At 36.4% G+C, this 25,406-nt stretch overlaps 1 protein-coding gene across 1 annotated transcript in view; it reads right to left on the bottom strand.

Annotated features, from left to right (window-relative positions):
• LOC113066390 (SH3 and multiple ankyrin repeat domains protein 1-like) overlaps positions 1-25,406 on the bottom strand; it is a 58,514-nt gene that overhangs the window by 10,462 nt on the left and 22,646 nt on the right. Inside the window, exons 10-13 of the mRNA XM_026238297.1 lie at positions 19,965-20,031; positions 9,998-10,334; positions 2,330-2,487; positions 1,741-1,854 (exon numbers count right to left, since the gene is read on the bottom strand). Of these exons, the coding sequence (XP_026094082.1) occupies positions 1,741-1,854; positions 2,330-2,487; positions 9,998-10,334; positions 19,965-20,031 (676 nt within the window). The remainder of the gene's footprint in view (positions 1-1,740; positions 1,855-2,329; positions 2,488-9,997; positions 10,335-19,964; positions 20,032-25,406) is intronic.

Below are 25,406 nucleotides of genomic sequence, written 5' to 3'. Positions count from 1 at the left end.
ATTTTTATTTGGCACCAGCCGCAATTAATGTTGACTGCAGAGTTCAGTTCCAACACACTTGCTTGGACATTGCTACTGATCCTGAAGACCTTGCTTAGCTTAGGTGTGTTTATTTGGGGTAGCTAAACTTTGCAGGACACTGGCCATCCAAGAGGAGGACTGAGAGTCCTGACATTAGCATTTACATTCAGTGCATGTGATTTATCAACACTGAGTACATCTTAAAATGTACAGCTCATGAAAAATAAAAGTTCTAGATGGACAAACATTAAATGCATAAACCAGTGTGAATAAAAAATATATTAAAATACATTTGGAGGTAGGTTAAAAAGCCAGAATGGGAAGTTTTAAGTACAGCTTGAAGTGTGAAGTTTATTCGTGTACACAGATATGGCATATTCATGGTAGTACACATGAAATTAATGTATTTATTTGCCATTTTACGTAAATAGAAATCCTGTCTCCCCCTCTAGTGGACATTAAGTGTAAGACCTTCATTGCTCAGATAATGAAAGTCACTAGGATTTTTTGAGAAGGAAATTTGGTGAAACATTAAAATTTTAGTCGTTGTCAATTACTCTCATAATAAATGATAATAATGTTCAAATATATGTTGGCTTTTTCAAGGCCAACAAAGAAGACTAAAAGAAAAACCATTCAATTTAGTATGTAATAAAACGAATATTACTAATTTATTTCATAAATTTAACTATAGTAATTTTCCCAATTAATTATTAATGTCACACACACACCTACCTATTGCCTTTTGACTTAAAAGATGAGAGTGGTAAATGTTACAGACATATTATCATGGAACTGTTCAGTCTATTATTGATTTTTATTTCCTCTTCACTTTTATCCAAGGAGACAAAACTATTTGCACTGTATTTACAGTGGGACAATATTCATACAATACTATAACCTAGAAATAATTTAAAGGCGTGACTTGCAAGTCACAGCAGCACGAATTATGTGCGCAGCAACATCTGACTCAAATTAACTGTTAATTAACAGTGAGCGGTGGTTTCAGACACTACTCTAGTAAGACTCTTATTCTGAAAGAATGTAAGATCGAGTTGAAGGCGGAGCGATCCGACCAATCAGATGAAAGGAGCGTTTCAGCTCCGCCCACAAGTGCGAATGAAATATTGAAGCCATAAGCCGTTTTTTAAACCCAAAACGACAAAATGAGAAATCAAGTCAAAAACTCATTTTCCGTTTGTTAACCTAGATGGAATAACGAATAAACGAGCCATTTTTCCATTTCTCGTTATTTAATTCATGTTCTCTCACTTGAATCCTCTTGAGTTTTTCGTTTTCTGTTTTTTAATTTGAAACGGATTTGGAATGGACGGAAGATACCCTGATTGTTTTAAAATGTCAATTTAGTTTTGTTATTTGACATACTTCAATTTCACAAAGAAATGTGCAGCATTTTTGTTCAAGCAATAATAAAAGGACACCTTTTCATTTATAATTTGTCTTAAATCTCATTTTGCAAAAAAAAAAAAAAAAAATGTATTGTGAAATCAGTATCGTGAATCGTATCACCTCATGAGTTGAGTGAATTGTTACATCCCTACACAATATACTACATAAAATAAAATGATAGTAAAATAACACTGTTGTGGGTGAGTAAATAATGACAGAAGTGTCATTTTCGGTGTACTCTGCCTTCAAGTTGGCATGACAGTGAATGATATCATGTTTTAAAGTGTGTGTTTGTGTGTAGACACTCACATGGCCTGTCCTCGTTGGGTTTGCTTGGGATCTCTTCCACACATTCTGCTGGGAACCAGCCTACATTCCCTCGGGCACTGCCTTCCCAGAATCCTCCTTCCCCAATACTGAGAACTATGTACGAGAAAGTCATCAAAAAATATATATAAAACACTCTTCTCATTATTTACATACTACATGTGCAGTCCTATACAAAACACCTGTTACACATGCAGCTCTTTTGGCATTCTGACCACATCTCTATGGATGTATACTGTACATTTACACATGCCAAATAATTAACAAGCCTATGCTGATTTTACCCAGTGAAGTCTTCCCTCTTTATCCACTGAAACCTCTCTAGTTCATCTCTTTCTGTTTGTAAAGTGTTGCTAGCTCTGGCCAGGCATCGCCTGGTGCCGAAGGGCAGAATCTGTGAATTCTTGCTCTCCATATGGCAGGAGAAACTGCACTCCTTGCTACAAACCAGCTTTTCCATGCATTTTTCCATGCATTTGGTGCGCACACTCCAAAATGTCCGTATTTACTAACAATAATATATGGTTTAATTAAGTAGTTAAATTGAAATCATAAAATGAGATACATGTACCTTTGACCCTGTCGTTCTTATACAAAGCAATTTCTCCCTCGCCCTGTGGTTGGTAAGACTTGACCACCACGTAGTGTCTTCCTGGAACAGCACTGTACAGCTTGCGTTTGGACCCTGGAGTGTCCATGCCAGAGTAGACATCCCTGTTGGCACGGGGACTGGTAGGAATTCAAGAAGCAAAATCTGAATATTAAAATAATACAATTATAATATGATACAATACAACACACACACACACACAATATATATATATATATATATATATATATATATATATATATATATATATATATATATATATATAGATAGATAGATAGATAGATAGATAGATATATAAAATATAATACCACACAGATGTCAATTTAATATATTATAAATTCTAACAATAATGTGCCATATTTATCCTTTTCTGATATATTTTTTTCTTAAATACATTTATATTATAGTTATATTACACGCATACACGCACATTAAAATATTATTTACATATTATATATATGAATACACGTCACACCTCTGTTTATCAGTTTGCACTGGCTACCAAAAGCTGCTCGCATAAAATTCAAGGCATTGATGTTTGCATACAAAACCACCACTAGCTCTGCACCCATTTACCTAAATTCATTAATTCATACTTATGTGCCCTCTAGAAACTTGCATTCTGCAAGTGAACGTTGCTTGATTGTGCCATCCCAAAGAAGCACAAAGTCACTTTTACAGACTTTTAAATTAAATGTTCCCTCCTGGTGGAATGACCTCAATGACTCAATCCTAGCAGCTGAGTCCTTAGCCATCTTCAAGAATCGGCTTAAAACACATCTCTTCCATCTTTATTTGACCCTCTAACTTTAGCACAAACTATTCTAATTCTGTTCTTTAAAAAAATAAAATTAATAAATTTAACTACTTTCTGATCTTTTTTTATTCAATCTATTTTCTTTTCACTTTTTATACAATTATAATAAAGACCCCTAACACTAGCTTGCTCTATTATTTTTGTAGTCTATCTGTTTTCTTTTTATTTATTATATTATTTAAAAGCCCTTGCTATGTGTACTGCGTTACGCTAACTGAGACTTGTGATAGCACTTATATATCATTGCTCTTTTGTTGTTTTTGATTGCTTCCATTGTCATCATTTGTAAGTCGCTTTGCATAAATGTGTCTGCTAAATGACTAACTGTAAATGTTAAAAAAGAATATTCTTTAAATATTAAAAAAGCAAACAATGTTTATTAAGGTTAGGTTTTAGACAGAAATATTTTGAGATATTCTCAAACCTCTAAGCTTATTTTTGAATGGGGTTAGATGAAGGCAGAAAGCTAAAGGTCCTCTAAAATAGAGTCTGGCAATGTCTATGGTACACTAGCATACTACGAGACCACAGCTATTAAAAGTATAAGGGCTCCCTCTGCTGGATACACACCATAAATAGACATTAAAGCCAAGATGTGCTCCTGGACTTGTGTTTTACAAGCAGAAATTTTGAGTGTAGCCTTGGGCCAGTCTGAATCATTAACTCATCCAGTTTATGACAGCTGAGCCCTGTCCTGAAGTGACTCGGAGTGTAACTTCATCCACTCAGTGGGAGCAGATGGCCCCCATCCAAAAAAAAGTAATAATAATAATTTGTTCTCCAGAAAAATGCTGACATTAAAGACTCAAGCAAAGAACATTCTCGACGATGTTGTTAATGAAGGTGTTAATGAGGGCGCGATGGGCCTAAAAATAACATTGAAAAGAACTCTCACTGCAAAAGAACATCCAGTTTTCAGATGACATGCATAATCTCAGAGGCACATATACTTCATTTCTCTGCTTTCAGTTTAACATATAAATGCAGAAAGATGGCCGAATGCAAAGCTATTTCAGATGCTTTAAATATAATAATTACATTTTTTTTTTTAAAAAGACACAATGCTGAACAAATCAGGGTTAAAATGGCCATCAAGAAAAATATAGAGTTCACAAACCTGAATTCTGGCATTATGAAACACAGCTGTCGTTATAAATATCGTATGGCATCATACAAGAAACTTCCTGTTCACACATGACATGCCCTACCTCACAACCTCTCAAGGTCCCGGTGGCATCTGGCGACTTCAGTGTATAGGAGCAGGTGAAATTGGGACAAAGCACCTACATGTGCCCTCTGTGTGCTTCCTGCTTTTTTAAGCCTCCACTGAGAACCTCTCAATGTCACCGCCCAAAGTCAACACACCCAGATAAGCCTTCTTGCGTAATAAAGCTTGACAAAGATGGTACAGATGTGATGTGCTTTTTTTGGAGCCAGCAAAGTGTTTACGCACTAAACAGCCCTGAACAGATACACTTGGTTTATTACTTTAAAATGAAAAATGTGCGAAAATTGTGATGATACATGGAGAATACCAAAAAGTGGAAACACAATCTGGAACAGCTGTGAGAAAATAACCATATGAAATATGATCCAAACAGCACACTGTGCCACATTTTAAGAGCAAACAAAATCGGCCGCACAGCGCTGCTAAATTAACTCTCAGCTACAAACTACAGCAAATCTGTTCAGCCAATCAGATTTAAGTGCTGAAAAAAACAAAACAAAAAAAACTATAACATATTTTTAGCATAAAAAAATACCAGAAATATAACTTGCTACCGACTGTAGATATATGTATAATCATTATTTATTTTTTTTGGCTTATATCGCTTGCTGATATCTAATGATTAACTTTCAAATGGCTTTACATACAGAATCTACACCAGCTGGAAGACAAACAAGCATATTTCAGCAAACCATAAATGAGTGGCTTACTCATTTAGTGCACCGCCTATGGCAGCCAACCGGTCTGCCAATGTAACTAGCTGTCAAAACCGAGCAGCGAAAGCTTTCTTATCCAGCTTCATCCAAAGACAATTACATAAGCTGCGCTTCGCATCTTATTTTTGGAGGAAAACAGCAAAAAAGAGTTAATGTGGGCTGAGGTATTTATGCAAAACAGGGAGGAAGGAAACAAGGCCAGTAAGTGTTAGAAATCGGTTCAAGCGCTGCACGTATAGTCACATCCACAGGTCTATTTTTAATCAAGCTTGAAGGAAATAAGGTCTCATCATCTTTAAGATTTTGAAACCGCAATCAATATATGACAACAGTGGCAGATTAGCTGCTATGGCAAACGCTTGGCTAGCACATAACTACGCATTCACACAATGAAATTATGTTTATATAGAGTTAAACTTAGCTCATTTTAAATCTGGCTTCATTTACCTCTGCAGGAGTTCATTAAACACTGGTGATTTTACCGGGGTCTGGCTGTGTGTATTGTTTACTTGATTAGCATGTTGCAGGCTAAAAGCTACAGGATGTGTTATTCAACTTGTCCATTACACTAAGACTTTATGAAATTTTGGTTCTTTATGAACGAGTTGTTCATTTTTAAAGAGGGGGTGAAATGCTTGTTTTCACTCAATATCCTGTTAATCTTGAGTACCTATAGAGTAGTACTGCATCCTTCATAACTCCAAAGTCTTTAGTTTTATTATATTCATAAGAGAAAGATAGTCTGTACCGATTTTTCCCGGAAAAACACGACCGGCTGGAGGCGTGACGTGTGAGCTTTTGTGTTGAGAGCGTTTGGAAGTTGTGACATTACCGTGAGGAAAAAAAACCATCATCCAAAACAAGCCATGGCTAACAATCAGATTCAGCCGTTTATTTATGATCCAGAATCAGATCCCGAGGCTGAAACTGAATGAGAGCAGCAGCAACGACTCGCTCCGAGCGGGGCTCGAACCCGGGTCTCCGGCATGGGACGCGGACACACTAACATGGAGGCAGAGATATTTTAAGCAGTTTTACTCACTGCATGCCTTTCCAACACACGATCGTGACCCTTTTTCGTTGGGATTGGATCATCCTTAAGAAATAAACGATACGCAAATCTGGCGTCAAACTGGGCCTTGTTTGTAAAACAAGCATCTTCGAAATGCAGGGAACAAACAAAAACACTTGCACAACTCCGTTGATGCTCTGTAAAAATAAACTCCATCCACTGGTCCCTTAATGCTGTTTTTTCTTTGGTAATCTGTGCAGGGTTGTCTTGCCCTGGCAACCAAAAACACACTCCTTTTGTGACATTTCGCGACGCTCTCGCTCTGATCAGTGAAGTCTGTTGTGCTCTCAGTGCTCTGCTATACGGGAGCGCGCACTCTTCCGGCAGAAGTGCCTTAGGACCCATATAAGGAAATTCCGCTCCATCTAACGTCACACAGAGCCATACTCGAAAAAAACTTTCCGAAACTTGTGACAAACCGGAAGGAGTATTTTGGGAACAAAAATACTCCTTCAAACGTACAGTACAACTTAATTTTTGAAACTTTGTCCATGTTTAGCATGGGAATCCAACTCTTTAACAGTGTAAAAAACTCAGTATGCATGAAATAGCATTTCACCCCCCCTTTAATGACAAAAAAGTAAAGATAAAAACTTCACAATGACACTTTCCAAATCACAGTGTGGTAATGGTCACGGCAAAATGTAAAAATGCAAATAAAACGTAAATACCACAGTACTTGTTTACACGGGTAGATCTTCAAAACAACTCCAAACAAGCGGCATGCTGTATCTACAACATGACCTTTACTGGCATGAGATGGAGTGTCTCATATTTCCCTTGTTTATAGCGGTTGACAAATGGCAATATGATGCTACAACTGACTACATCTGCTTTGGTTCCATTCTGAGCCTCTGAAGAGCAGCCATATTATCTAATACCCCAGAAGACACATACACACCGACCGAAAGTGACACACTCACACATGTACACACAACATACGGACATAGCCATAGCAACTGCTGCTGTAACTAAGGAATAGCGTTCCATTTGAGCAGCACATGCAGGCACGGAAGCCAATGATATTTCCACGGGTTCGACACTGGCACTAGCTGGAATCAAAGACCCTATATTTGGGCCAAAAGACCAGATGTGTAGTCTTTGTTTTCCGTTGTTGTCCGTTTTTATTTAGGCTGGCCCGCATCAGCGGTGTAAATGCCATTGTAAAACACGTATAGCACAACAAATGAATCTATATAGGCTGCAGCATGAGAAACGAGAGGAGAACAGGGTCAAATACCAGAGGAGTTAATTCTTCCTTTTTAAAATGACATCTAATTAGAGGAGTTTTTTGCAGTGGAAGTGAGTAATTGGCCTGGCCCACTTACTGTACCGAGTCTGCTCTCGCGCTAGAACCCCTGTTGAGTGACAAGATTCGCACACCCACCGACACACATGCATGCACGGAGACGCACACACTCATGCACACGTGCATGCTGAACTTTCACTACATGACAAGCACCCACGCATGCATTCACTCACAGGGAAATATGTATGCATGGCCACACACACACATGCTCTCTATCTTTCGGAGCAGATTCTTGCCTCTCACTGTGGCCTAATTGTTTGCCAAGTCTCCATATTGCACCTTTGTATTTTGCGCTTCTATACCCAAAGTCACAAAGCTAAAAAAAAATGACAGCCCGGGCATCTGTCCAACCTTATCCTGGATCAGGTGCATATCGCATTGCAAATGCAACCAAACCTTGGCTGCTCAGGTTGTTTTTCAGACAGATGTCCAAATTTGTCGCCGTTTCTTTTCATGGCCATAAGCAAATCGCATGGGTTTCATATGTACCATTCAATGCTAACGTCACATACTGTAGTTATCTATATGCCGTTATAAATGTATTTGTCATCATCTGATTTATTTTGTGAATCAAATTAGGAGAAATGTTGAAGTATGTCCCAGCTGCTCTATTCATTTTAATAACATTGAGGCTTTTAAGTGTCAAAAAGGAAGCAAAGGCACTATAAAAAGTATTGTATAAATAGCACATACCAAGTGTTCTGAAGCAATAGAATAGATTTGTATAAAAATGAAAAATCTGAAACAACGTGAGGGGGAGAGAACAAAACTTTTGTAAAAACTAGAAAAATTATTTAATATTTTTTTGCAATACAAATTATTTCTCAGATGTACCCTTTTCAAACGTATATAAAAGTTATGCTTACATAAAAGAAACCAAAGGAGGTTTAAAAATATTATTTTATCTTAATACAATGCACTTTAAAAATTAATAGTTTATTCATTATTCAATACGCCGCCAGGGGAAGCTCTGTTCACTTAAAAACAACGTTTACATATTAAATACTCACTCAGTAGAATATTTTTCTGGTTTTCCCTAACGAATGTATGATTATGGTACATGTTTTACATCCTGCTTAACCATATTCTCAGTAGTTGTTTTATTTATCGCTATTCAAAATGTCCATATCTGAGACATACTGTAAATGTGACCCTAGACCACAAAACCTTAAGTCTTAAGTCGCTGGGGTATATTTGTATCAATAGCCAAATACATTTTGTACGGGTCAAAATAATCGATTTTTCTTTTATGCCAAAAATAATTAGGATATTAAGTAAAGATCATGTTCCATTAAGATATTTAGATAATTTCTTACCATAAATATATCAAAACTTAATTTTCGATTAGTAATATGCATTGCTAAGAATTCATTTGAACAACTTTTAATGTTATTTTCTCAGTATTTAAATTTTTTGCACCCTTAGATTCTAGATTATCAAATAGTTGTATATTGTCCGATCTTAATAAACCTTGGATCATCAATGGAAAGCTTATTTATTCAGCTTTTAGACTATGTATAAATCTCAAATTAAAAAATTGACACTTATCACTGGTTTTGTGGTCCATGGTTACAAATACACATCTGATTTGATCAAAAATTCTGATTTGCTGTCATCAAGGCTCCAGACAAAAAAAGCAATTAAGGAGCCACTGGCTCATATAAGAAACACCAAAAAATAAAAAAAAATAAATAAAAATTAAGTGCTTTTATCATAATTTTAATCCATCTCGCATATGTCCTGGGAAAAAAGGTTCACTTAAAGTGGGAATGTCTTTTCCAATTTGAGAGCTTTACAGTATCTTATGTAGACAAAGGTTAAGTAAAAATGTTAATATGCAATATAGTGCATACATTAAGAAAATCCTCCTTATTATGGTTATTTTTCTAGCTGACTAATGAGCTTATGGACGATGAATGGTTATTCTGAGGTGAAAGATTGTTACGTGTCATTGCTTTTAAGCTTTACATGTTTTCTGCCGTTTGAAACAATGTATGAGCAATTACATTTCATCAAGCTGCATATTGAAACATACCTTTTGATGTTCATTCATGTTTATTTCATGTAGAAGTCAAGAAAAATATATAATGGGTCATGTGCCACTTGAACTGAGGCACTAAAGCGATCACTCACGCTACATTAAAGAACGCCAAAATGTTTGAATTTCGCTATGAATTTGGCTTAATTTTAAAACTTAATTATGGATCTTAAAACCTGAAAACTCCAAAAAGCAACAGAAAAAAACAAGCATCTCTGCAGTCCAGTCCGTATCCCATAGACCAATTCCCAAAACTTGACCAATTTGCATCCACACATGGCGTTTTAAAAATAACACAGATTTGCCATAAATAAGGCCTCTAAAAACAACTTTGTCCTCACAGAAAAGGACACACTCCAGCCTGGACATGAGGGACCCACTCAAAACTAGACACACGGAGACAGTAGTCACCTCAAGTCCCATCACTCCCTTCTGGGACAGCAACTCACCTGCAGTGGCGCTGAGGGGTCTGTCTCCGTGTGTCTCCCTCCCCCAGACGGCCCAGGGAAGGGGAACGGCTTCTTGCGGAGCGTCCCCCCCGGGCCATGGTCTTCACCGTGCCATTGGGGCTGTTCTGCATCTGCTGGGGGTGGCGGGGCGAGAGGCTGCGCAGGGGGGAAGCGGCAGGAGAAGGCGAGCGAGAGCGGTCCAGCGGTAGCTTGTTGACGTTCAGGTTGTTGTCGCTGTTGGAACGGAGCAGCACACGTGGGGCGGCAAGAGTGCTCCTACCCTGGTGCTGCGGTGGCCTGCTCCGACCCGTGCCTGCCGGTGCCTCCCGGAAAGGCACTGAGAGAGATACAGAAAGAAAGAGAGTGATTAAATAAAACGAAGACTGTTTATACACAGTGTGAAGTTGACTTTCAACTACTCCGTCTTATTTAAAGTAGTTCAGCTTTTTTAGGTGTCCTTCATTCCATTGAAAGTGACAATAATTAGAGCACTGTAACAAGTGTTCAAGTACAAGCTGCTAGACTGTGCTTCAGCTTTTTATTACATACAAGGAACTCTGTCACAATAAAAGACTGTCTGCTGTCTGCTCATCACCCAGTTTGATGCTCATTTATTGAATTAATGAATCCATTTGTTGCTGCTGAATTTATGTCATCCGCTGTCAGAAATGAATCAATGTTGCACATCAAAATCCATAGACAAATTCTAGTCAAAGGCAAAATTCAGGTTAAATTAGCTAAATAATTTGTTAACACTGTACAATTATGTTCAATAAAACTAGTTAACTAACTTGGATCATTTCTTTATATACTAATGCATTTTCAAATTTCAAGTTGTATACGCTTACAATATTTGCTGTATTATGAAAGAGCATGATTTCTTTTAAAGTATATTCATATATTAACATTAACAATAGATTAATAAATGTTGTAAAAATTTGAAGCTTATGTTTTACCATTTCTTAAACTCACCCCTCAGTTTACAAAAACCCACAAAATCGGTATTTGCAAACTGAAATCATTTAGGGACGTAATAGTGGTGGATTCTATGAATTATTTATGTAATGTTTAATTCAAAAATGGTTGTTGGTAGATATGTAAAAACAGCAGATCATCCTTTTTGAGGTAAAATTACTTTCCTAGGTCGATAGACTTTTTACTATTTACTCATTTAATTCCTCTGGGTAAAGTTTGCTCCATGTAAACAAAGTATATATTACTTATTGGTATCCTTAAGGGTATCACATAAAAAGTTAGCAGGCTTACTGTACTTAAGTGTGTCATGAAAGAGTGTCATATCTTTAAAGCTGAAGTTTGCCGTTTTGTCAATGTTAAATACACTCCCGTTTAAAAGTTTGGGGTTGGTAAAATTTTTTTATGTTTTAAAAGAAGTCTCTTATTCACCAAGGATCCTTCAGAAATCATAATATGCTGATTTGCTGCTAAAGAAACATTTCTTCTTTTTTATATTTTTGTGGAAAGAATACTTTTGTCTGTTTTACTCTTCTGAACAGATAAAAACAGTTTTAAAAGAACATTAATTTGAAATAGAAATATTTGGTAAATGTATAAATGTCTTTTGATCATCAATTCATCAGCACCTAAAAATTTAACCTTGCAGAATCAAAATTTTCATTATTTAAAAAACTTTTGAACAATAGTGTACTTTCTTCTATTCCAGCATAATACGCAGAGATAAGCACACATATTTGTAAGTTGTTAACACTGTGTGTTTTGTTTTTTGTTCATTTTGTTTTTTTATTCCAAATTAGGCCAACATAGTGACTCTGGCTCAACCAAATAGAATTTGGGGTGGAGCTATCTGTTTTAGCCGACCAATGGCAGAATGTTTGGGAAACCTGTCTGAAAACAAGCAGTTTGCTGTTGCTAGTATAGCAAACAAACGCCAACTTCAGCTATAACTTTAACTTCAATGCCCAATAGAATTTAAAAAAGCTTTTTTTTCTTCTTTTTTTACAAACTGAGAGATGAGAGATGAGTCAAATACATTTCTTGTGGAAATCAACAAAGTTACATCTTAGTACTCCTTTAATACAGTAAATGAAGTGTTTTTTTTTTGTTTCTTAAACAACAAGACAATGCCGATCACTCCGGTCTCCAGAGAAATACACCCACAGCAGCCAACTTCTCTGGTTCCAAGGTGATATGTACACATTTCAGGACCAAATGAAGCATATATCTCCACAACACCCCCCTTCTTAAGGCATCGGGAAATCCCTTGAGTTCACTGTTCGCACTGTATGCATGATGAATTTCTATAATTACTTATCTGCTGCCACGTTAAAGGTGGTATAAGAAGACGTTTATCCAAAGGAGCGTGTTTCTCAGAAACACTAGGCCACTGAAAGACACAGTTCACACATGAACTAGATATCACTTGTTGGGTGAGACAAACGCTATAAATATATTCTGAAAAATAACCCAGGAGAAGCATAAAGAAGAATTGCGCCACTAAACACACATCAGTCTCTGCTGTTCATTTAATATGCTGATGTAATGGCAACCTGGAGCTGTTAGATCACCTTCACTGTCATGGCAGGTTATGACAAACAGTCTAAGAGATACATATCCTCCTGTTCATTATTATAAAGGCTACTTTAGGGGGTTATTATGGCAATAATGTACAAACCCAACCCCCACAAACCGTGAAGAAATCTGCCAGGCCCCCACTGATGTGGCAGGAGATGCCACATTAAACCTGCCAATGAAAAGAAACCAACGCTGATAATGTCACAAGAAGAAAAAAAACTGACATGCTTTATATAGGCACCAACTGGTTTATTTCCAGCACCAACTGAAGACAATGACATCACAAGCACATTGGCTGCCGGAACACGTTGATGAAACAGCAAAATAACCTTCAAACAAGTGAAATCAAAGTGGAAACATTCCAACTGCAACATTCTATATACTGTATATATATATATATATATATATATATATATATATATATATATATATGGGAGGCTTGAAAAAAAAAAAAAATAATAATATATATATATATATATATATATATATATATATATATATTATTATTTTTTTTATTTTTTTTTTTTACCAATACCAATAAATGAAACTATAGGAAAGGTAGAAAAAATATGTTGAGGAACTCTTGAAAAACCCAAGAAGTTTAAAAATCAGCACGAAGTTGACTGAATTCCTTGCAGAAGGAAATGACTCTCTCAAAGTGATGTTCTCTCCAACTCAGACTAATTCACTCGGCCCCACGAGATTCAACTTTTGTTATAATCCGTCATAATATACGACTGAACTCAAAGACTTTTTTCCTTACAGAAAAAAAAGGTCTGTGTAGCTCTAACACTGGAGTTCTGAGCACTAATCCCATGGAACAGAAGTCACCCAATATCAGACCCTGCTCTCAAAACCCCAAAAGATCACCTCTTACCTTCTTTCTTGAAGGCATTCAGTAAAGACTTCATATCTCCACTGAGTTTATTGCTTAATAACTCCCTCGGAATGTCCGTTTCGCCTCGAGGAACTTGGAAACAGAAGGTCAGGTTCTCCTGGACTGGGGTTCCTCGGTCAGTAAAGCACAACAGAGAGGGTTACGGAGAAGGCAAGCACTGTGGTGACAGTGCCCGCTCCACATGATGCCGTCTGTGACTGCGAGAGGAAACGGCAGTGTGCACAAGCCTCGCACGTTTCTTCGCTCTATCTCTCTCTCTCACGCTGACACAGATACATACACACTAACTCTCTCGCTCGGCCTCAGTTTCTTTCCGTTTCGCCCCGCCCCCTTTCCTCTCTCTATCTCTCTTCCTCTACATCACTCTCTCCCCGCCACCAAATCATTCACTGTACAATCAGTCCAAGCCTCCCACTGTTTGGTTTCCTCTAGGTAGACAAGGCAGAAGACTGATTGGAGTGTGTTGTTGAATCAGCTGTGTGACAAGACCATGCTGGGATAATCTGATTCAAATCACCACCATTATGACACAAAGTACTGAGATAAACACAGTTGCCCCCAAAATCCGTCATTTTCGGCCCATCAGTGGCTGGTGATATCATCAGAAGGGTTTTTTACATTTGCTGGCGACCACCCACCAAAGATGCAATCACGACTCTTGAATTAACTTGACAATGAGAAGTTGTCATTGATTAGGGATTTTAACCCTTGTTGGCTCTCCGAAACAGCTGTATGGGAATCAAGCCACCAAGTGTTGCTAAGCAACCTAGGGATGGATGTCTAAATTAGTCAGTGCAAGTTGCCGGGTTGTGAATTCTCCTGTTACCCATGTATGTGGGCTGTCCTTTCACACTAGCAATTCACAATTGCCTCTCAAGCTCTCTTTCCCTCTCTCTCTCTTTTTCCCTCCTCCCATTTTCTGGCATGAGATGAAAAAAAGGGATCTTTGAGGAAACAAGGAAGGAAAGAACTCTTGCATATTAAAATCTGTGTCAGGTTATGATGTCGTCAGCATAGATATGGATATAGAGTTAATAAATATACAGAGTGATCCCAAAGTCTGAGCCCACTAGTCCAAATCTTTACATTTTGCTTTATATTCTAATGAAATATACATGAACTGCTTTATTAATGACAGCATTAACAAAAGATCCCCCCAAAATCCCAGATTTTCAAGAGAGTCTAATGACTTCTGGACCCCACTGTACGTCTTCAAATGTACACCGCTGATTAGATGACTTGTACATAGCAGGGATGGACAGAGCAGAACAATAAATCCAACATAATGTGTGCATCATTAGAAATCTCAATTCCATCTCTGTGGTCTAATGAGCCAGCAAAATGATAAAACTGACATCTTCTCACATCTAATTCAGCTCTCACACAAGTAATAACGCCATAAGCGGCAAAATCGTTTCAAACTGGTTCCCAGTGGGAGCTGTGAATGTGTTTTCAGGGAGCGGTTCTGATATGGCCATGTTTCAAAACAAAACAAGCTCCGCTTTAAAATAACCCAAAGCAAACCCTGTGAGTTACGTCTCTACGGACAGCCTCCTCTTTCTTTTTGCTTTCTTCTCATTCTTCTGCTCATGCTATTAACACCCAACCTTAAAAAAAAGTGGCAATCGCCTTTCCTTCGGTTGCTTTGATTCATCTTTCCTGATAAAGAAAACATCCTTTCTTATGTGTGTCAGCAATTTCCAAATCCTTCGCCCCTTCCAGACCAACGCTAATTTTCACCCAATTAAAGACTCTATGTAACAATCAATTCCTCCGGACCTTAGAGGGGCCGACCACCGCAGCTGGTATCCACAGTCTCATTAAATCAATTGATCATTAAATTGCACTTGAAACTGTATCTCAAACCAAAGAGCTTAACCTATTTAATCGAAGCTGCTGTAGGCTTGAACTCGGGTGGTGAACTGAAATCCATCACTCTGCCATGCTTTGAATTTGGCCTTGTTTATAAACCATGATTAAAACTCAAGATGGTGAATTATATTTCCCAGTGGCCCCAATATCTAATATAGATGGCAGAATGCAATATGAGCCTGTGTGTGAGTGTGTGTGTGTGCATGCATTTGCATGAGCACATATACATGCATTTCTTCCATAATTCACACAATATTTGAGTGCTCTTTGAAATCGGCGCCATTTCACATGCTTTAACAAGTAAGTCGATAATAAGCCAAGCTCCGAGACCTCCTTGGCTTCTCAACTGCGACAAGTGCACACAAGGCAAACTCACATCCCTTAAGCCAATTATTGTGTGGATCCGGGAACCATGACAACCACCGGGTTGCATTAAATGGGACATCCATTTACATACATAACGACAGTCCATGTTTTAAACATATATGTATGGTGAATGCAGCACATAAGCAAACAAAATCCGATGGATTTCGCCAATGCAAAGCCTTCCCAATCGGTTCGAAGTTGTGAAGATCAAAGCTCTGACACTGTGCCCTCCGCTGTGGTCTAACATGTGACACATAATTACCAGATCCCCTGCTACTATGTGCACGAAAATAACAAGCCGTTCCTGTCTCCTCCCTGAGTGACGCATTAGACGCAACGGCAAACTGTGCAACTATTGAAGATTGTTCAATCAAAACCTTATAAAAGCAATATCAGCGCACAGCTGGCCAACCCGTTCGTTCCGTCAGAGGCTACTTTCGCCTGAGATTGAAACATTCAGAAGCCTGCTGATTCCCATATTACGTTGATGGAATCTCTGTGTTTCTGTCAGAGCTGTTACTAAAGGGTATAAGGAAAACCTGACAGCTGTTGCAAAGAAGATGCGTAATGCTAGGCCTTACATCTACACTTCAGGTCAGCTGTATTCTCCAGCTACACTCTTAAAAACAAAGGTTTTCTTTTTTGCAGAAATGCCACTGAAGATGCATTTTAGGTTCCCCAAAGAATCTTTAAGAGAACAGGGTTTCTGCAGGTTTTATTAAAGTAAATTCAAGACTTTTTATGACCAAGTAAAGAAAAGAAAGGAATAAAATGAATGGAACACAAAAAGCCAATATGGTCTCTAAATGTAAAGGTCTTATATTACCAACACTTCAAAATTCGAAAAATACACCTTCAAACTCTCCATTACTTTGTCATTCATTTTACAAAATAATATATTGAAATAACTTTTACTGTACCTCCTGCAGAAAAAGGGATGTTTGTCCTTTGTATTTTTTCTTTTTTTCCAGTACAAATGTCCAAGGTTTTTAAATCAACCAATTACTTGAGAATTATACAGAAATATTTTGATGACAGACTTTGGCTCAGACTTTGCAGAACAACCAACAACATTTGAGGTGCAGAAAATCGTTCTGCTGATTAAAGTTATCCCCTGTACATTCACGCAAAGTCACATGACTTTTTTGATGCGCATGAATCAGTGCATTTCCATCTCTCATAATTCGCATTAACACCTTTTGCACAAGTCAAAAAAATGCATATAAAAAGTAAAAAAAAAAAACAGGCATATGGATACGCGGCTATTGACAGACAGTTGTTCTAGTTTTAAGCATGATCACATTTTATTTCCTTTCATTCCTCAGAAAACAAGACTTCCTCTGTTTGTCCAGTTTGCATCTCACGTAAATGAATCTTGATTTAAGGATGTTTAGATATTTGAATTGGAAATAAAAACAAAAATCCTGAGGAAGATTTACAGTGCATGCAAGATTTAATGCCATGACTTTATGAATTTAAGACCTTCTGCTCTGCTTTAAGACCTTTTAATGCCTTAATTTGTGAAAACAAAAACTGTAAAGACTTTTCTTAAGACCTGCAGAAACCATGAGAACCTTCTTCCTCTAAAAATAAACTTTTGTGCAATGGAAAGTTTCCGTGGATGTTAAAGGTTCTTCATAGAACCACAGATGCCAATAAAAAACCTTTATTTTTAAGAGTAAAGTCCTGGAAATGTTATCCCACATTTCAATGTATTATGAATACAGAGGGAAAATGAACTGACAAAGCAATCAAAGTCACTCAATGTCATTCAATAAGCAGGTTAACAATTTTATGGCACGTTAGTGAGACGAAGATTAGCATTGCAGGTCCAAAAAAAAAAACCAGGACAAATGTGACAAAAAACTTGAACGTGACAATTCTGATCAAAAAAAAAAAAAAACCTAGGACTTGATAATGGCCTAAATTCAGTACAGGAAATAGTAGGAATTCTGCTGGTGTGTGAGTGTGTGTGTGTATATGGATGAGTCTCCTCTTCCTGTAAGGTCTGTAGCTTATGTAGGTCAGCTCCACTGAGTAACGCTCTCTCTCTAGATGCACGCTTGGGTTCGGCGCATTAAATCATCTATAGGGTGCAACGACAATCAGCAATGCCTGTGCACATAACCTACAGATACAAATATCACTAATATCATCATTTATAAAGCATAACACACATGTAATATGCGGAACACAGTGAAAATGTACATGCAAAATAGCGGTCATGAATAATTAATATGTAAATGAGTTATTTATGCTGTTATTTCCATTCTACATTATATACGGACTCATCTGTGGCGTGTGAAGTCCTTCAAAGTCTTACGGAACAGACCTCATTTCATCCAAATCCTTTCGTTTAATGATGTCTAATGATTAATTAAATCTGTTTTGCCTTTCTTAGTTTTAATGAGGCAGATGATTATGCTGTCCGTTAATTGAAAGAGCGCATTCAATCTCTGGATTCCTCAGAGTGTGGCTGCGAGTGTCAGAAAAATATAGGGATGCATTTTACTTTTGGTAAATTACACTGACATCTGCTACATGTGTTAGAGCTGTGGGAGTAGAGAGAAAAAAAATCATTTGTCATCTGCTCATAGCCAAAATATTTTGCCGAATATACATAATCATGACATTTTTTTCCTGTATTATATACAATAAAACCTCCTCACAGAAAGATATATGTATACACACACACACACACACACACACGCACACACACATACACACACACACACACACACATACACATGCACACACACATATACACACACACAAACTATATACACAGTAAACATAATACATACAATTATATATATATATATATATATATATATATATATATATATATATATATATATATATATATATAGAATACATGCATGATATATGAAAACTACATTTGATCATATGCAAACCAACTTAGCAAAAAATGGCCCCGAAAACAGTAAAATAAAAAAAACATGAAATAAATATAAATGTAGATATATCATTGTATTATAAATTGTATAAATAAATTATAGAAAAATATTTATAGAATGTTTGGCAGAGTTACTGTATGAAAACTAGATTTGCTCATACGCAAAATAACTTCACTTAAAAAAAGACCGCAAAAACAGTAAACAGACCTTGTATATTCACTGAAGGTTCAAATGCACAATTATAAGTTAAAGTGAGCCACTTCAGGAGCCCTAGAGGCAGAAATTGCTGAGGACCAGCATTATAACAGTGCATAATTATGGGAACCGCTGGAGACGGTGTCTGTAGTGTCACTAGAAACAATAGAGGAAGCCCATTTTAGCTTATGTTAGCCTTTAGCAAATATTACAACTTTTGCACCTGCAGCATCAGCTGCCTGCCTGATAATTGGATCATATCATATACCTTAATTAATATGATCCTCTGTTGGGACATTTTGCAGAGAAAAAGTATTTTAAATGATTTGGTCATGCTCATCTTCAGTATAATCAAGAACTTATAGGTGTTTATAACACTGTAGCCTAACCTGGCGCGATGCAATGCAAGTTTCTAGCAAAATGTCATTTATTCTTCCAAATTGAAAGTCGCATGACACAACACAATCACAGCCAAAACAGGCAATATTAATGCTCCTCCAAAAATATTTCCCCAACAATTAATTCAGCATGAACCATTAAAATTTTGTTCTGTAGATAACTGCCTAGAGTCTATTTTTGTTTCATTTATACTTTAGCATTCAGTGATGATATCATTGTAATCTGTGCATACTGAATTCCAGTTAGTATCCTATTTATTATCTGTTTGTGTACAGAATTGTGATTTTGATTTGGCTTTCCTGCATATATTTAACCATTTATATCCTGCTTAACATTGCACTGCAACCATATGTTAATTCTCATGTGCAGCAGATTTAAAAAAAAAAAAACTTTAAAACTTCTGGGAGCATGATTTTGGACCAGTGAAATGTGGGCGGGGCAACCCAGCAACTAAATATTCTGTAGCTAAATGCAAATATGAATGGTTAGGACAAAAACTCAGAATCTCAGAATCTCAGATTATATTATCGAGATTTATTTTATTACTCGTCCCTTTTAACTAAGTTTGAACATCTAGCTATAAGGAACATTTCTGGAATTCATAAAAAAATTGGTTATAAGGTGGTTGTCACAATATACTCGGAGAGCAAGGAACGAGGGAACGAGGAGTTCTTCAATATCACAGGGAGCAAAAACACACACAGACAGGTCCATAACCCTGACAGTGGTTCTCACAAACATTAAAGAAAGGTGAGTTTATCCTACTTACCAATATCAGCGTCTTTGTGATTCTTTATGATTTCCGCAAGCTCAAAATTTCCAGCAATTATTGCCACCTTAAAAACAAAAACAAAAAAACATATAGCATATTAGATTCATTACTTGCTTGTGTTCAACAATTATTAATATTATTATTATTATTATTTTTGGTTGAGGCTGCATAAAATTAATTACTGGTAGTGTAAGGACAGAACAAACAACATAAAACAGAGTCTAAGCCTGCAGTCAAAATAAGACTTAAAGTCTTACAGACACATAAAGTCATACAGGTTCGGAACAACAGGAGGGTGAATAAATTAAACAGAATTTCATTTTTTGGTGAACTACTCCCTGTAAAGCTTAACGTATCCTCAAAAGGGCCTTCACAGCAATGAAACAAAACGTTTCAATAGCACGATTTCCCATTCAGCAGAAGTTCATTTCTATTTAATGGCTTTAATTTTACCACCCTTTAAAAAGTTACACAGTCTATTATAAGATCTATAATTTACACATCAGTCTGGTCACCAAGTCTGGTCATGAGAACAAAACAGGGTTTTAAATGGTGCACAAAGGCACAGTAACCCATTACTCTTGTGGGTTTTGGAGTAGTGTATTCCTAAGAGTGATAAAACACAGACTTCATTCACATTACACTAAATTGGTTGCTAAGATTTACGTAATGAGCTTGAAAAGAACTGCATTTCTTTTCTAAAGGAATACAGTGCTTAGCTGCAGCTTAGAACTTAATTCAGATTAATTATATTTACCGTACTTTTCGGACTATAAGTCGCACCTGAGTATAAGTGGCATCAGTCCAAAAATACGTCATGATGAGGAAAAAAACATATATAAGTCGCACTGGACTATAAGTCGCATTTATTGAGAACCAAGAACCAAGAGAAAACATTACCGTCTCCAGCCGCGAGAGGGCGCTCTATGTCTTCAGTGTAGACTACAGGAGCACTTAAGTAGCATAGAGCGCCCTCTCGCGGCTGGAGACGGTAATGTTTTCTCTTGGTTCATTTCTCTTGGTTCATTTCTCTCGGTTCATGTCAAATTAATTTTGATAAATAAGTCGCACCTGACTATAAGTCGCAGGAACAGCCAAACTATGAAAAAAGTGCGACTTATAGTCCGGAAAATAGGGTATATAAAAACAAACACAGGTAAGTCAATCTACACAGTAAAGGGCTTATTCTGAAACAAAAAGGTCAAGAAATTTGTTCAGTGGTTAAATTAATTCACACAAGCAGTTTTGGGTGGTCAGACGGATGAAAGCGCACACTGTTGAGTAAGAACTGGAACATTTTGGTTTGCAGTTGACCCTGGAAATTTGCTCAGCACATATTCGATTTTGCCAGGGAAAAGTCTTGTTTAACCCTTAATCGGAGCATTCCAGCGGAGAGCCTGAAGTTTCATGAGCTGCTTAAATGAGTTGTGATCGAGCGATCGCCAGGGCGTGAAATATGATTTTAGCAGCATGAGATGAATAATACAGGGCATTAAACAACACATCAGGAGAGCACTGATATGTACATTACATAAACACTTCACTCCTACGTCAGGTTTGGAGTGAGCAGGGTCAGTTCAAAGTTTTAGAGGTTGTAAACCAAGCAACTAGCACAATGGGGCCAGCCATGAACACTAAATGTAGCAGCAAGTTTTGCTAATGTTTGGCTTGATGCGTTTGACTGTACATCCGACTGCAAAACTAATGATCTCAGCTCTATTTTAATGATTTTGGCGGTTTGCCATTGGATTACTGTTGCGATATGTGCCATTTTGCTAATTAAAGCCACAGTTTTCATTGAGGCAAAAACATCAACATATATTTCAGTACTGTAAAGGCTGAATATACTGAATATACTGAATATATTCAAATATATTTTTTTCTATTCCGCACTGTATAATGCACTGAAAAACAGAAAATGTGTTTAAACTTTAACCATGAACTCAAAAAATACCATAAAAGTTCAATTTTACATTGCTTGATGAACAGGTCTGTGCACTGTGAAATCAAACTATGAATTAAAATGCAATGTGATGTGCATGGCGAAGAGCAAAAAGGATGCAGATATTTATGTCAAGGAGGATGCATTTCAAAGGGTTAAGCTTTTATTATGTGGGTGGTTTAGTACAGTATTGAGGTTGGCATGTATGCTATTAAAGGGTTTACATGTTATTTACAGTAGCTATCTGCATTTGCTTTGAAGCTTTAATAATTCACTTCATTATGATAGTAATATGAGGAGTGGGGATTATGAGTTAGGATTATGTTATTTTGATAGCAACTGAACTAAAAAGAAATGTAATTAGAAGTGGGTACTTAAGAGATTATATCTGGAAAAAAAATCCTATTATAATATATAGTATCACACTGTTAAATCAATCATATAAATGAAATATTAAAAGCTTGTATATCATGATATTTCCTGTATCCTGTAAATGTGTATGTGTCTTTTCTAAAATATTTTTAACATCTTTAAAAATGATCTTCTATATCTTTTGTTGTTTGCTTTCCGTGAAAACATGGTGTCTCTGCATTGTGTTAAAAACATTGCTGTTTGTTTAAAGGGGTCATATGAGGTTGCTAAAAAGAACATTATTTATGCATTTGGTGTAATGAAATGGGTTTATGTGGTTTAAGTTTCAAAAAACACATTCTTTTTCACATACTGTACATGATTGTTTTTCATCTATGCCCCGCATTCTGAAACACATCAGCTTTAACAAAGCTCATGAGTGTGAAAAGCAAGGTGTGTTCTGATTGGCCAGCTATCCTGCATTGTGATTAGCTGAATACCTTAAGCATGTGATGGAAATGCTACGCCACGCATGTCCCAGAGTGCCGACATTAAAACCCATTATAAACAAGACATTTGTTGCGTCCAGTGGGGACATAATTATGGATTAGAATGAAAATACCAGTTGTTCTCAATTCAAGTTCTTGCAATGCCCAGCTCTGCACATTTTGTATGTCTCTCTTTGTTAAAACACCTGATTCAGATAATCAGGCTTTTAGAAGTGAGCTCCGTGCATAAACTGTGTTCCAATTGACATGGTACCTACACAGTGTTCATTTCTGCCTACTCCCTGAGCAGAGGAAATCTGATGGTTTACTTCACTTATGAACATTCATTCACGGATTTGCGCAACACGCGGAGAAGTTTGACCTCATATACCTCTGTAAATAAAAACAATTAAAATTCACATCTCGCACACTTCAATGCACTCTCAATGGAACATATACGTTCGCTTCGAACTGGAATCATGTGATGTCCATTTCGCAGGGCACTTACGTTCGAATAGAACAAACGTCTTAAGCCATAAGATACACATACAAAATGTGAAGAACACAAAAGAACGTTTTACGTGTTGCATTGCATCGTGCCACATAAACATAAAACCATGTCTGCATTTGTGATCGGAGAAAGGACAAACAACAAGCACTACTCTACACTGCTCAAAACTCGGTTTTAATCATCAGTGGCAAATCCTTTAAATAAGTAAACGTAACCTACCTACATACTGTAAATCAGAACAGTCCTCCGTATAATGTGCTTCGCACATCTGAATATTTGGGTTGAACTGTTCTGGAACAATGTTGTAAATACAGCTTAACCACTGATTTCTAGTTGTGACCTAGTAGTTTCGCTTTCACAAGGAAACATACAGCGCCTCCACAACATGGCATACAACATGGCAACAGCAAGAATAAAAGTTACACCTTCTTTCTTTGCGTGAACATTTGGGTGGCGTTATGCAAATCTTCCCACATAGTGATGTAGACTTGTGGGGGTGTGTTAGAATGATCCGTTTTAGGAAGGAGTGGCTGACTCTTAAATTTCATAAAGAATATCTCTTAAGATTTGAGACTTTAGTCTTTGCAACTTTACAGATCTTCTTTATGCACCAAGAGCTTGTTAAAGTCCAAAGAGAAAGGAGAAATTGAAATAGCATCATAATAGCCCTTTAAGATTTCTGACCAGTCTAACCCAGCAACAGTGGCTCAAAGAATGGTATGAGTATAGGGCATGGTTATTTGTTTGGAATGGGTGGGGCAATCCAACCAATTGAAGACAGAGTTTTTGAGAAACCTCTTTGAAAACAATCACTGGAATCACTTAATGAAACACAAGAAAAAGTTTGTGTTAATTGTTCATGAAATAAAATTTTTTGCTAAATTTAAAAAAGTTTAAAAATGAACAGAAATTTATTCTCTTGTTCTGCACTAATAAGTGTTGGCACAAAATTTATTCCATTTTAAATATATTTCAAATAATAAGGTCTAATAACTATATTGTCTTTAACAAAGCATTCAGGTTATCATAATTTAACATTACTAAAAATATCATGTTCTGGCAACTCAAAACTCAAAACTGGTATATTTAATTACTTGACAGCAAATCTTTATAAAAAAATTATAAGTTTTAAGAACCCAAAATTACAATTTATTAGTGCTGTCAAATGAATAATCGTGATTAACTGAATCCAAAATAAGCTTTGATTACATAATATATGCGTGTACAGTGTGTACTGTGTATAAATACAAAACATACATGTGTATATATATATATATATATATATATATATATATATATATATATATTTTTATATTTATATGTGTATATATAATTTATATTATATTTAAATATAAATATTTTATATAAACAAAAAAATTCTTAAATACAGTATATACATGCATTGGTATTTTTATTAACATAATAAATATTCACTGTACACACAACTTAAACGAAACCTCCAATTAATCGTTTGACTATTTATTTAATCTGTCTCCATTTAATCTGATTGGTCATACTTGAAGTTATCCTTAACAACTGTGCTGACTGGCAGATAATAACACAAGGTGGTAAATATGAGGTCTTTGAGAATTTTCCTCAAACAGCATATCTAACAGATTTATTGTGATGGCGTATGTTTAATTGCTAGGTAGTCGTTAAAAATATGTATATACCTTTCTTAAGGATAGTTCTTTAACTTCTATAGTTTCTTTCTTCTGTTGAGCACATAAGAATGTTGGAAACCAAACAGTTGATGGAAGACTTTGGCTTCCATAGTGTTTTTCCCATACTATGAAAGTCAATGGCTAGTCAACTGTTTGGTCACCAACATTTTTCAAAATATCTTCTTATGTGCACAACAGAAAGAAACAAACTCCACAGAAAGTGAGTAAATGATGACTGGATTTTCATTTTTGGGTGAAGTATCCCTTTAAATCTTATACTTTTTATTCTAATGTTATTTTCAAGGCATAAACATGTTTGAGTTAATAGGTTTCTTTCAGAACATCTTTTAAATTCCCAGTCAAATTTTACCAATGACTATTGGCATAAAATTAGTTTAGTTATAAAAAATAAATAAAACATTTAATCATACAGACTTATGACTATTGGCCTATATATGACTTCAGCTTTAACTATATTTCTAA

Source organism: Carassius auratus, chromosome 50, assembly GCF_003368295.1.
Source record: "Carassius auratus strain Wakin chromosome 50, ASM336829v1, whole genome shotgun sequence".
Lineage (NCBI taxonomy): Eukaryota > Metazoa > Chordata > Actinopteri > Cypriniformes > Cyprinidae > Carassius > Carassius auratus.
This window is presented reverse-complemented; position numbering and strand designations above follow the sequence as displayed.